General features: G+C 40.4%; 1 protein-coding gene across 1 annotated transcript in view; it reads left to right on the top strand.

The window, feature by feature from the left end:
- Positions 1–12,862, top strand: part of C13H10orf67 (chromosome 13 C10orf67 homolog) — a 101,332-nt gene extending 88,470 nt beyond the window's left edge. Inside the window, exon 16 of the mRNA XM_055545370.1 lies at positions 12,774–12,862. Coding sequence (XP_055401345.1) covers positions 12,774–12,862 — 89 coding nt within the window. The remainder of the gene's footprint in view (positions 1–12,773) is intronic.
- Positions 12,863–13,190: the final 328 nt, after the last annotated feature.

Below are 13,190 nucleotides of genomic sequence, written 5' to 3'. Positions count from 1 at the left end.
GGTGGACAGGCTTTGGTTCCCATCTCATTCCAGCCACTTACTACCTGGGTGACTTCATCTCAGCTCCTTCTGCTATGTAAAATGGAGATGGTGACTCTTAACTCCTAGCTTTGTTATGAAGATTAAATGAGGTGACGTGCCTAGCTAACCCCATCCCTACCTTTCCTCCTGACCTATGGATAATATAATCCCTGGGTTCTGAAAATAAAGTCTGGCAAACCTGCTTTTTAACCCATTACATGAGAATTACAGTGTTCTCAGAAGTAGGCTAGTGATTTAAAAGAACTGGTGTCTCCTTTAATTCTTATGTCCACCATGCATAAGAAAGAATAAAGTTTGTCATTAGTATCAGATCATACTGTAGATATTTTGAAAAGGGCAAAATAAAACATAAAACATAACTTAAAATCGCATCAGAGCATATATGCTTCCCAAGCAAATTGAAATTTACTCTTTGTTACGTTGCAAGCTTTACTCCAAAAAATTCTAGTGTGAAGCAGAGAGTTGCTCTTGCAAGAAAGAAAATTTAAGAGATAAAGAAATCCTCATGAATATAAAGAAAATTTTAAAAATGAGGTATGATACTATTGGCAGAATTTCAAAGCAGTCTTTTTTACACAGTAGTAATTATCCCAGCCAGGAGATCCCAGGTAACATTATTAATTTGTTTGCTACTTAGCTGTGATAAATTTTGGGATCTGAGCAGCCCATTGTGTACTGTGTACTGCCACAGATTTTATGTACTTAAGAAGACCTTTCTCACAGTCCAGTAATTAGGTGCTATTGACATTGTAATCTTCGAAAATGTTCCTAATGGGCCCCAAAGACACGAATCTCATTGATAAAACCTCAAAGTAACAGTGACCCTTTAAGTGGCTTGTCGGTAAGAGAAACCTCAAACATAAATATCTGAAACGCAGGAGAAACCCAAATTTAAACCTAGATTACATTGTATTGTTAATTCTCTGAGACTTTTAGCGAAGAAACATGGAAGAGATGATCTTAAAGGTTTTTAAAGAATGGTAGAACAATTGTAGTACATTGGATAGGTTTTTTAAATCTTTCTTTTCACCCTTTGAAACTTTAGACCTGAAAAGTGTTTCATTCTTAAGTAATTGTAGTATGCACCAAAAGTGGAGTTCAGTTCCCCCGTTTTTGTTTTAAACACAAAAATAATTTTAAAAATCACACAAGAGAAGTAACTTAAAAGATAAAAAGGAAAGCATTTTAGGCATAAGTGTTAGCATTGTTTTACATATTCTTTCTAGACTTCAGCTATAATTAATATAATTTAGTAAGGTATTCATATTCAAATGCATATTTTATAACATTGCTACATGTGTATATTTGTACACAAGCAATATACATAGCTGATGGTATGTAACATCACTTCACATGTAACTGATGGCTATTAAAAATGTTAAAAAGGGACTAACCTGATTTACTAAATATAATGTATTAAGGTATCTATTAATGTTTATGATGTCACTGCCACCAACTTTTCTACTACTTCCCTTATTGTCACCAATTACTTATAATTCAGATGTTCTATTTCTAGGTTATATATGTCATCCTTGTCTTTCAGATTTGGGCTGACTCTTCACTACCTTTTCCTGGGAATTTTCCTTGCTCTTTATGCCTTTGTTCTTTTTGATACTTTCTATTTGAGGCATGAGATTTAAGATGTTGAATGACAAATTAAAGTCTGGAAGACCAACAGTGTGTCTTTTAACAAACCTTTCCAAATACAGGGAATTTTCAATGGCATAGGGAAAAGTCAAGATGACTAATTGGATTTGAGAATTAATCACAAAAATCCAAAGTTTTCTTTCTAACTGAAGCTTTGTCGATTGATCAAATAGGGGATTGCAACATGTGAAAAATTAAAATGGATAATCCATGCTTTGAAAGCAAAAGGCAAAGAAGAAAGGGAAAGATATATCCATCTGAATGCAGAGTTTCAAAGAATAGCAAGGACAGATAAGCCTTCTTACATGAAAAATGCAAAGAAATAGAGGAAAACTATAGAATGGGAAAGTCTAGATATCTCTTCAAGAAAATTGGAGATATCAAGGGAACATGTGTGCTCACTCAGTTGTATGCAACTCTGCAACAGTATGGACTATAGCCCACCAGGCTCCCCTGTCCATGGAACTGTCCAGGCAAGAATACTAGAGTGGATCGCCATTTCCTCCTCCAGGGTATCTTCCCAACCCAAGGATCAAACCCAAGTCTCTGGTGTGTACCTGTATTGGCAGGCTAATTCTTTACCACTGCATCACCTGGGAAGCCTGCTTTTAAGTATATATAAATAGAATTTCCTCAGACAGTAAAGAATCTGCCTGCAATGCAGGAGACTGGGCTCGATCCCTGGGTTGGGAAGATCCCCTGAAGGATGGCATGGCAACCCACTTCAGTATTCTTGCCTGGAGAATCCCCATGGACAGAGGTGCCTGGTGGGCTACAGTCCAAGGGGTCACAGAGTCAGACACGACTGAGTGCGTAAGCACAGGCAGAATTTCATTGAATAAATGCCACAAAGCATATACCTAATTATGCCCCAAACTGGTACTCAGAGGTCTCCAAAACATAAAGCATAAGGCAAGAATACTTTCTGGTGTGTTATTCATTTATTGGGCCACGAATTGGATTCCAGCTGCCTTTCTGGATCCTGTGGCTACTGAGTTCATCCCAAACCCAAGAGACTCATTGCTGCCCAGCTACTTAAAAGTCATTATAAACCATATAAGCCTTTTATGGTGGTTAAAAAATATTGAGAAAGGTTTTAGGTAGTATAGAGTGGGTATTAATTTTTAAATTTAGTAATGTTTCTGTTAGAGAAATGGCAAAATTTTGCAAGATATTATGTATGGATTCACACAAATTCATGGACACATCAAGTACACTCTTAAGTGAACTGGGAGTGCCATCTTTGTGAAAGGTTGTTGCTGAACCACGAAAAGACGCCAGGATTCTTGGCCTCCGGAGGAGAAGAATTCAATCCGAGGCCAGAGACAAGGCTTGATCGCTCAGAGCTTTTGTGTAATAAAGTTTGATTAAAGTATAAAGGAGATATAGAAAGCTTCTGACTTAGGCATCAGAAGGGGGCAGAAAGAGTACCCCCTTGCTACTGTTAGCAATGGAGTTATATACTCCAATTAGTCATTACAATGAATCAAAAGAATGTCTGGAGTTTGTAAAGACCTCAGCAGACCTACTACCATAATTTGCATTTTAAGATTTAACTTATATGCAGAGTGCATCATGAGAAACGCTGGGCTGGAAGAAACACAAGCTGAAATCAAGATTGATGGGAGAAATATCAATAACCTCAGATATGCAGATGACACCACCCTTATGGCAGAAAGTGAAGAGGAACTAAAGAGCCTCTTGATGAAAGTGAAAGAGGAGAGTGAAAAAGTTGGCTTAAAGCTCAACATTCAGAAAACGAAGATCAGGGCTTCTGGTCCCGTCACTTCATGGGAAATAGATGGGGAAACAGTGGAAACAGTGTCAGACTTTATTTTTGGGGGCTCCAAAATCAGTGCAGATGGGTATTGCAGCCATGAAATTAAAAGACGCTTCCTCCTTGGAAGGAAAGTTATGACCAACCTAGATAGTATATTGAAAAGCAGAGACATTACTTTGCCAACAAAGGTCTGTCTACTCAAGGCTATGGTTTTTCCAGTGGTCATGTATGGATGTGAGAGTTGGACTGTGAAGAAAGCTGAGCACCAAAGAATTGATGCTTTTGAACTGTGGTGTTGGAGAAGACTCTTGAGAGTCCCTTGGACTGCAAGGAGATCCAACCAGTCCATATTAAAGGATATCAGTCCTGGGTGTTCATTGGAAGGACTGATGCTGAAGCTGAAACTCCAATACTTTGGCCACCTCATGTGAAGAGTTGACTCATTGGAAAAGACTCTGATGCTGGGAGGGATTGGGGGCAGGAGGAGAAGGGGATGACAGAGGATGAGATGGCTGGATGGCATCACCGACTCAATGGACATGAGTTTGGTTGAACTCCAGGAGTTGGTGATGGACAGGGAGGCCTGGTGTGCTGTGATTCATGGGATCGCAAGAGTTGGACATGACTGAGCCACTGAACTGAACTGAACTGAAGATAACAGGATTAGCCAGAAGGTTTAATCCAGAGACTGTCCTCAGGCAGGATACATTATTGTTATATAATCCTAAGGAATGTAGAGGAAAAAGTTTGTCCTTTCTTCCTCCTTGAGAATTCCAGAGCCCTCTGTCCTTGGGGACCCCTAGACTTTTTATCAACCTGCCTAGGAAATGACTCTCTCATTTGTATGTGAAAGATCAGATCAGATCAGATCAGTCGCTCAGTCGTGTCCGACTCTTTGCGACCCCATGAATTGCAGCACGCCAGGCCTCCCTGTCTATCACCAACTCCTGGAGTTCATTCAAACTCATGTCCATCGAGTCGGTGATGCCATCCAGCCATCTCATCCTCTGTCGTCCCCTTCTCCTCTTGCCCCCAATCCCTCCCAGCATCAGAGTCTTTTCCAATGAGTCAACTCTTCGCATGAGGTGGCCAAAGTACTGGAGTTTCAGCTTTAGCATCATTCCTTCCAAAGAAATCCCAGGCCTGATCTCCTTCAGAATGGACTGGCTGGATCTCCTTGCAGTCCAAGGGACTCTCAAGAGTCTTCTCCAACACCACAGTTCAAAAGCATCAATTCTTTGGTGCTCAGCCTTCTTCACAGTCCAACTCTCACATCCATACATGACCACAGGAAAAACCATAGCCTTGACTAGACGAACCTTTGTTGGCAAAGTAATGTCTCTGCTTTTGAATATGCTATCTAGGTTGGTCATAACTTTCCTTCCAAGGAGGAAGCGTCTTTTAATTTCATGGCTGCAATACCCATCTGCAGTGATTTTGGAGCCCCCAAAAATAAAGTCTGACACTGTTTCCACTGTTTCCCCATCTATTTCCCATGACGTGATGGGACCGGATGCCATGATCTTCGTTTTCTGAATGTTGAGCTTTAAGCCAACTTTTTCACTCTCCTCTTTCACTTTCATCAAGAGGCTTTTGAGTTCCTCTTCACTTTCTGCCATAAGGGTGGTGTCATCTGCATATCTGAGGTTATTGATATTTCTCCCGGTAATCTTGATTGCAGCTTGTGTTTCTTCCAGTCCAGCGTTTCTCATGATGTACTCTGCATATAAGTTAAATAAGCAGGGTGACAATATACAGCCTTGATGTACTCCTTTTCCTATTTGGAACCAGTCTGTTGTTCCATGTCCAGTTCTAACTGTTGCTTCCTGACCTGCATACAAATTTCTCAAGAGGCAGGTCAGGTGGTCTGGTATTCCCATCTCTTTCAGAATTTTCCACAGTTTATTGTGATCCACACAGTCAAAGGCTTTGGCATAGTCAATAAAGCAGAAATAGATGTTTTTCTGGAACTCTCTTGCTTTTTCCAGGATCCAGCAGATGTTGGCAATTTGGTTTCTGGTTCCTCTGCCTTTTCTAAAACCAGCTTGAACATCTGGAAGTTCACGGTTCACATATTGCTGAAGCCTGGCTTGGAGAATTTTGAGCATTACTTTACTAGCGTGTGAGATGAGTGCATTTGTGCGGTAGTTTGAGCATTCTTTGGCATTGCTTTTCTTTGGGATTGGAATGAAAACTGACCTTTTCCAGTCCTGTGGCCACTGCTGAGTTTTCCAAATTTGCTGGCATATTGAGTGCAGCACTTTCACAGCATCATCTTTCAGGATTTGGAATAGCTCTACTGAAATTCTATCACCTCCACTAGCTTTGTTCGTAGTGATGCTTTCTAAGGCCCACTTGACTTCACATTCCAGGATGTCTGGCTCTAGGTCAGTGATCACACCATCATGATTATCTGGGTCGTGAAGCTCTTTTTTGTACAGTTCTTCTGTGTATTCTTGCCATGTCTTCTTAATATCTTCTGCTTCTGTTAGGTCCATACCATGTGAAAGATACCATATGAATATTCTTTTCAGCAGGAGGAACTCCAGGTTTGGAGTTTGAGGGAATAAACTGAGAACCAAAAGCAGATATTTGTAAGTCAGTGTAAAGAAGTATCACAGGATTCTAGTCCTCAGCCTGTCCCATTCCTGGCTGGTTCAGCATCTTTAATGCATGTTCTTCATCTTGAATGAAAAAATCAAATGAAAAAAAAAATAGGTCATAGGAAGAAGTAAGTTTTGTACTATTGCATTCTACACAAATGTAAACTAGAGTGACAAAAAAATTATAAAGTAATCTTATTACTTGTGTTCTCGTATTAGTAAGAATGCATTGAGGGAAGGCTTATAGGCTTATTTAATTTAGAAACTTTTTTTCTATGAAATATTTATAATATTCAGACAACAGAGAATTACAAGCTGAATACCCCCTGTGTATGTGTACATTTCGGAGAAGGCAATGGCACCCCACTCCAGTAGTCTTGCCTGGAAAATCCCATGGACGGAGGAGCCTGGTGTACTGCAGTCCATGGGATCGCTAAGAATCGGATACGAATCGGATACGACTGAGTGACTTCACTTTCACTTTTCACTTTCCTGCATTGGAGAAGGAAATGGCAACCCACTCCAGTGTTCTTGCCTGGAGAATCCCAGGGACGGGGGAGTCTGGTGGGCTGCTGTCTATGGGGTCGCACAGAGTTGGACATGACTGAAATGACTTAGCAGCAGCATGTGTACATTTTAGGGTATGTGCATGCTAAAAAGTATCATTACTTCAGTAATTTGGTAAATTCTGTTTGTCTTAATTTTATCTCCCTTTTGAGGGTAGTTTAGCAAGCTATGATGTTCAGGGTTAGCAGTTATTTTTTCCTCCACATGTTGTTACTATGCCTTTGCCTTTGAGCCTCTGCTCAGGGTCATTGAAGTCTGTTGTCAATTTATCCACCATTTGTTGTTATTCGATTGAATCCAGGCCCCCTGCATTGGGAGTATGGAGTCTTAGCCACTTGGACCACCGGGGAAGTCCCCGAGCCTCACTTAACTCGTGAAATGCTCTCCTCATTACTCCAAGACACCAACCTGTTCTTGTTCTCCCCTACTTATCAGAGCATCCTTCTAGTCTCTCCTGATTACTCAGTTCTGCCACCAGCTCTGAGTAGTGAGTGTTGGAGTCACTGAGGATTTCATTCTTTGATTCACTTTTGTTATTCCTCTGCTTAATCTGTCAATAGATGTCTGTGGTTTTTAGGATAGAACTAAATTCTTCAGTTTAGCTTATAAAACCATGCATAATCCCTGCCTTTCTCCTACATGAGCTGCCTAATCTAGTCATAACAAACCACCAACTGTTTGTTTGGAATAGCTGTTCCCTGCTATTCCATGCTCTTCTACGCTTCTGTGACTTTATACATGCCTGCATCTAGGTCATAGGTCTTCTGCCTGCTCTAGCTGGGGCTCGCTCATATCCCACAGTTAGCTGGCCATCAGGCTGGGTGTCTGCTGAGATGACAGAGGCAATCATACCTTATATTTCTCATATTGATTAGACAAACCTAGTCTTGCTTTCATGGTGGTGTCAGGGTTCTCAGGAGCAGCAAAAAAGAGCAAGTGCCAATGCACACACAGGTCTGTTGAATCTGATGGCACATTTGCTCCATTAGAGCAAGTCTTGTGACCAAGACCAGTCAACGTGGGAGGCAACGGGAAAGGCCGTGGATGCCAAGGGCCGCCCACACTACTTAACCTTCTAGGTTTCACCTTCTTTTTGTTAATACATTCATTTATTCATTCCTTCCCTAGACTTTATGAGCACCTACTATATTTTTTTAATTGAAGTATTGTTGATTTACAGTGTTGTGTTAGTTTCTCGTGTATAGCAAAGTAATTCAGATATATATAGGTATATGTGTGTATACATATATATGTATATTCTTTTCCATTATGGTTTATTACAGGAAATTGAATATAGTTCCCTGCGCTATACAGTAGGACCTTATTGTTTATCTGTTTTATATTATGTTGGCCAAAAGGTTTGTTTGAGTTTGAATTTTTGGCCAACCCAATATATAGTAGTTTGTATCTGCTAATCCCAAACTCCTATTTATCCCTCCTCCACCCCCTTTCCCCTCTGGTAACCACTCTATGCCTGTGAGTCTGTTTCTGTCTTTTAAGTAAATTCGTATTTTGGATTCCACATATGAGTGATATCATAGGTATTTGTCTTTCTTTGTCTGACTGACTTAGTATGATAGTCTCTAGGTCCTTCTATGTTGCTGCAAATGGCATTATTTCATTCTTTTTTTATAGCTGAATAATATTCCATTGTATATATATGCCACATCTTCTGTATCCACTCATCTACTGATGGACACTGAGGTTACTTCCATGTCTTGGCTAATTGTGAATAGTGCTACTATGAACATTGGGGTGCATGTATCTTTTTGAATTGTTATTTTGTCCAGATATATGCCAGGGAGTGGAATTGCTGGATCATAGAGTAACTGTGAGCATGTACTATAAACAAAGCCTTGGGCTAGGTACTGAGGATGCAGAAAATCTCCTCAGTGCTTGAAAGACTGACTCCCAAAGACCAGCACATTCAGTAAAAGTAACACCTGTATTTACAGAGGTCCCATGAAGCAGGGTGGACTTGAGAATGCCCCTCTGCATTTGTCACCATTCCTGCAGCAATGGCTACCTCATGATAATAGGATTAACCTCTTCCTTGATAAAAATCATAAAAGCAAAAATACAGAAACAAGATTTAAAATATTTTCAGTGTGTACATTTTTTCAAACTGTAATTGAAAAATGACACTATTTCTTTGGTGGCCTATAAATTCAAGCATGAGAGCATGTGAATACAGCATTTCCTCTAAACATATCAGATGTGGGTTAGAGGAGCAGTTAACATTTTAATCTTCCCTGCTTGTTTCTAGAAACAAATTTGCTTGCAACTTCAAACTCATACTTCTGCAAATTACAGAGACCAAAAGTGCAAATGAAAAAAAAAATCCCTTTTCAGATAACTATCTGAAGCTTCCATATTAGGTATAATGATTTTTTTCCCCAGGATTAGGACAGATTGCATGGGGAGCCCAGGCTTTCATAAAGAGGAGGGTGGGAATTGACTTGGGCCTTCATTTTCTCACAAAAGGCACAATGCAAAGCACATCTGTGAACATTGCATAATTTGTTATGTTCTACAAAGAGGTGGGTTTTTGTTGTACACATACCAAAGCTATTTGGTACTGTTCACCAATAATCTCTATTCAGGTCCAGAAAAGAAATTGGCCTCAGAAGAGTGAAAGGAGAGTAAATTTTTCTTTAAAAATTAGATACAGATTATCGCTTCAAAATGCAGGAGGGAATTTTACAAGTGACGGTGCACTGATTAGCTTTCCAATGGACATCCAGTCCTTTATGAATCGCATACTAGCTGTGGTCAACTGTGACCAATGTGGTTTATTACTCTCCCGAAGAGCTGAACTGAGATTACCCATCTAATTTAATTGAGAAATGTTGGGTGAACTTGAACTGTTTCATGGACATGAATGACCAGAGAATTTATTTGATAAGACATTAAAGGCTGAATATGGTAACTCTCTCTTTGATGGTTTGATACAGTCATTTCTTTATTTCATTAGCAAGTCTCTCGTAGATTTTTGTTGTTATTATTCTTCAGGTGATTATGTGAGCAGCTGAAATGAAAAATGAATGTTTCTGTACAACATCACTAGAAAAAATTTTAAAACTTACCTTTATTGGTAAATACTCATGACAGTTTTTAATGTAGTCTGAAAAGTGACATCAACTTTCAAGGAAAGGATGCTAACAGTAATGAAATTGTGGACAAATTAATAAATCCACTGTATTTTCATGTGATAGTCCCTAATTATTTTTAAATGTTGTCTTCTGATTTATTAAAGGGAAAAAAGACTTTAGGAAGCTAACACCCTTCACATTTTCTTTGTAAACTTGGAAACTTCTGTTGATGGCACCTCAATGAAACATTTAAGATCACTTTATCAATTACATAGCACACAAGCCAGTGTCAGATGAAAAGGTGCTTTCTCTTCGTATGTCTGTTAACATTTAACATAAATTCTGCTGTATTCCCAATGACCAGTGCTAAGGTATAATTTGGACATTTGCATCCTTTTTAAAAACTGTATTTAAATACTATAGTTTTAAAACTACTCAGAGAAACTCAGAGATGTAAACTCTTAAGAATAAATGACAAAATCCCACATCATGTTCCTAGTGACTCTTTAAATGGAATTTTTCATTGAAACTTTGTCATTAAAATAGGAAGGCCTTTTGGTTGTGCCCATACAAGCATAATAAATTGTATATGTTTGTGATACTGAATGACTCTTGCCCATATGCTGCACTGCAAAGCTACATGAATGAGGCATTTACCAAATCAGGCCCACCACATTAAACAGAAAAACAATCTTTATTCATGGTAACTTATCAGTTTCAATTAATCAACCTTAACAATGGAAATTCTGATGTGTTCAAGCAACTTGAAAGCAATAGGTCATCTTGAGGGCAGCCATGTTGTGTCTTTGTGCCTAAGGTTTCAAACAAAGGGACATCTCCAATAAATACACATGCATATACATACATACATGTGCATATATATACATACCAATGGATGGCCGTATCTATGTCGGTTACACCAGCCAGAACGCATGTTAAGTGTTTATGACTTTTATCATAGCAAATGTAATTGTTTTCCTCCTAGTATACTTTTTTGAGCTCTGTAAGTGTAAACAAAAGGAAAGAAATTTCCATTGGATGACCATCCTTTCAGTTTCTGTGCTGCTATGTGAATAGCATTGTGCAGACCATTCCAATGGTTTTGAAAAGGGGTAACCATTGGTTTGATTTGGTTACACGGTTTAGTAAAGCACTCCCTCCCACTGCCTTAGGGTCTGTGAAAGGTCTGTGACCTGTTTAGAACTGCCAAGTGAAATGTCATGTCGCCCCTCCCAAATGGGAGTATCTGCATTCATTTGATCAGTATAAAAAATGATTGGGGATGGTGAGAGCAGTGCTTTTGAATTGCAATTTATAGCAGTTTACAAAAATGCACATTGTTGGAAAAGAAAACATGGAAGTGTTTCTTTCTAAATTGCATTACCTGTGAAATGTCATTAGTCTTTTAAGGATATTTACATCCTTTTTTAAAATTATTATTTAGGAGGCTTACTTCAACTAAGGAAAATCAGAATTTTATTATATAATCATTTTTTTAAGCTTGCGTTTTGGTTCTAGTACCAGAATTTAAGGAACACAATGTGTCCATGTTCTTAGGATAAACATAATTTGTTGTCATTTCCACTTATTCATTCTGTAAGATGATCTTTGCTAATCAGTTGCATTAGTGGAGGATTCCCAATTATCTTTCCCAGATTCTAGAGGAGATTCATTTGCTGGTTGATGTCTTATCTGCTGGATTTCTAATAGGGAATCTGAAACCGCAGGCATATTTAATTCTCCCAGGTCTCCATTATCCCTTCAATGGTTTACTAATGAAACTTCTTCGTTGGATGAATACTTTCTAAATTATGTTACCTGTCGATTCATCTACATGTATGAACAGTTTCACAAAAGAAAATGTTATTTCTTTTCATGAAATGCATACAAGAGTCCATGAACTTTATCCTGAAAGTTAAGGTAGGATGTTCAAGTTCATATGTCTTAATACAGCCACTTGGGTTTCTGAGGTCTGGAAGTCTTGAAAACTCCATCTCTTCACCTTAGGCAGTGGGTAGAATCGGACATTATTTTGAAGAATTCTATCAGTAAGAAAAGTTATCAGGAAAAAGGCCTCAGAACTTCCCTGGCTGATAATGGGAGGAGAGAAAGAGGAGCCCTGCTTCAGAAAAGACTTGACCCAGATACACTCCCTAGCACTCCACTTTGAACCTCCCAACCATTGAAAGCTGAGCTTGTCACGTTTTTATCTTTGTTCATGTTAAGCCTTGGAATGACAGCCCGGCTCTGTGTTCCCCTCTCCCACTGCCCCGCCGGCCATAAGTGTCCACATTGACACCTACCGGTGACCGCAGGCTGCAAGTCTTTGTTGCCTTCTCCACGCTCCTGGCTTTCACTGGGATTAGCTCAGGGCCTTTGTTCCCCTTCAAAGCTGGAACATCACATCCCATGTTGTGGCTTTCCTGTCTCAGACCCCCAACGCTTTCCTCACAATTTACACACCAGGTAAATGTCCCTCCCTAGGGAGCAGAGAGCCCAGCCTGGGGTGAGGGGTGGGGAGGGCAAAACCTCCCCATCCCCAACTTTAGAACCATCCCCCACCCCAAAGTTGATTTTCTTTCCTTCTTACTCAAAATTTTCTATTTCATAAGGAGGAAAGATTGAAAACACAAATGGAAATGTAAACCTGAGCTAGGTCCTTGAACCCAAACACAAGTCCACTCCTGCCTTGTTTTATTCTCTTACAACGGCTCCTAATTCTAGGGCGGTAACTCCGGGAAGATCATTTACTGGCCCTGGTCACAGGCACCTCAGACCGTTTCTTCAGTCTGGGACAGCAGGAACACTATCTCAGGGGAGACTTCACCGGCACCCGCTCCTTTAAAGGCCTTGGAGGAGCTGACCGCCAGACTGACCTGCCCCACCCTCCCCTCCAATTTACTGAGGAGGCCCCCCAGCCGGGGCCAGGCCTTGGAGAACCCACTAAAAGTGAGGCAAAGAGTGAAAGTGTGTGGGGAGTGGTTTACGTACATACAGTAAGTAAAGCAAATTACACCTCTCTTCATCTCTCCTTCTGTTTAGTGAGGTCAGAAAATCTGGAGGAAGAATCTCAGAAGAAGCAGTCGACGCCCCAGAACACCACAGAGAGTGACACGGCTGCTCCCAAGTAGCGGCAAAGAACACTGCGCTGCTCAGAGAGGGATCTGGTGGGGCAGAAAGAGGGCCCTTACCACCCTGGCGTAAGGCCTGCCTCCCTGACGAGGGACACTGTCTTCAAGGCGTTTCTAACCTAACTGTACCGTCTTCAGATGCCGCATACTCATTGGCGCATCGCACTTGAAAAGAACGCGAAGTGCGCTCTCTGTGCGCGCTTTGTGCGCACCTTTCCAAACGCTTCAAGAAACCGCTGGCTCGTGCGTGGTGAGCGGGGCGCACAGACCCTGAGCCGCTGCCACATCCATCCGGGCACTCCCTGGGCTCAGCGGGTCGCCCCAGCGC

Source organism: Bubalus kerabau, chromosome 13, assembly GCF_029407905.1.
Source record: "Bubalus kerabau isolate K-KA32 ecotype Philippines breed swamp buffalo chromosome 13, PCC_UOA_SB_1v2, whole genome shotgun sequence".
Classification (NCBI taxonomy): domain Eukaryota; kingdom Metazoa; phylum Chordata; class Mammalia; order Artiodactyla; family Bovidae; genus Bubalus; species Bubalus kerabau.
The sequence above is the reverse complement of the archived record's forward strand: the minus strand, read 5'-3'. Positions and strand labels throughout refer to the sequence as shown.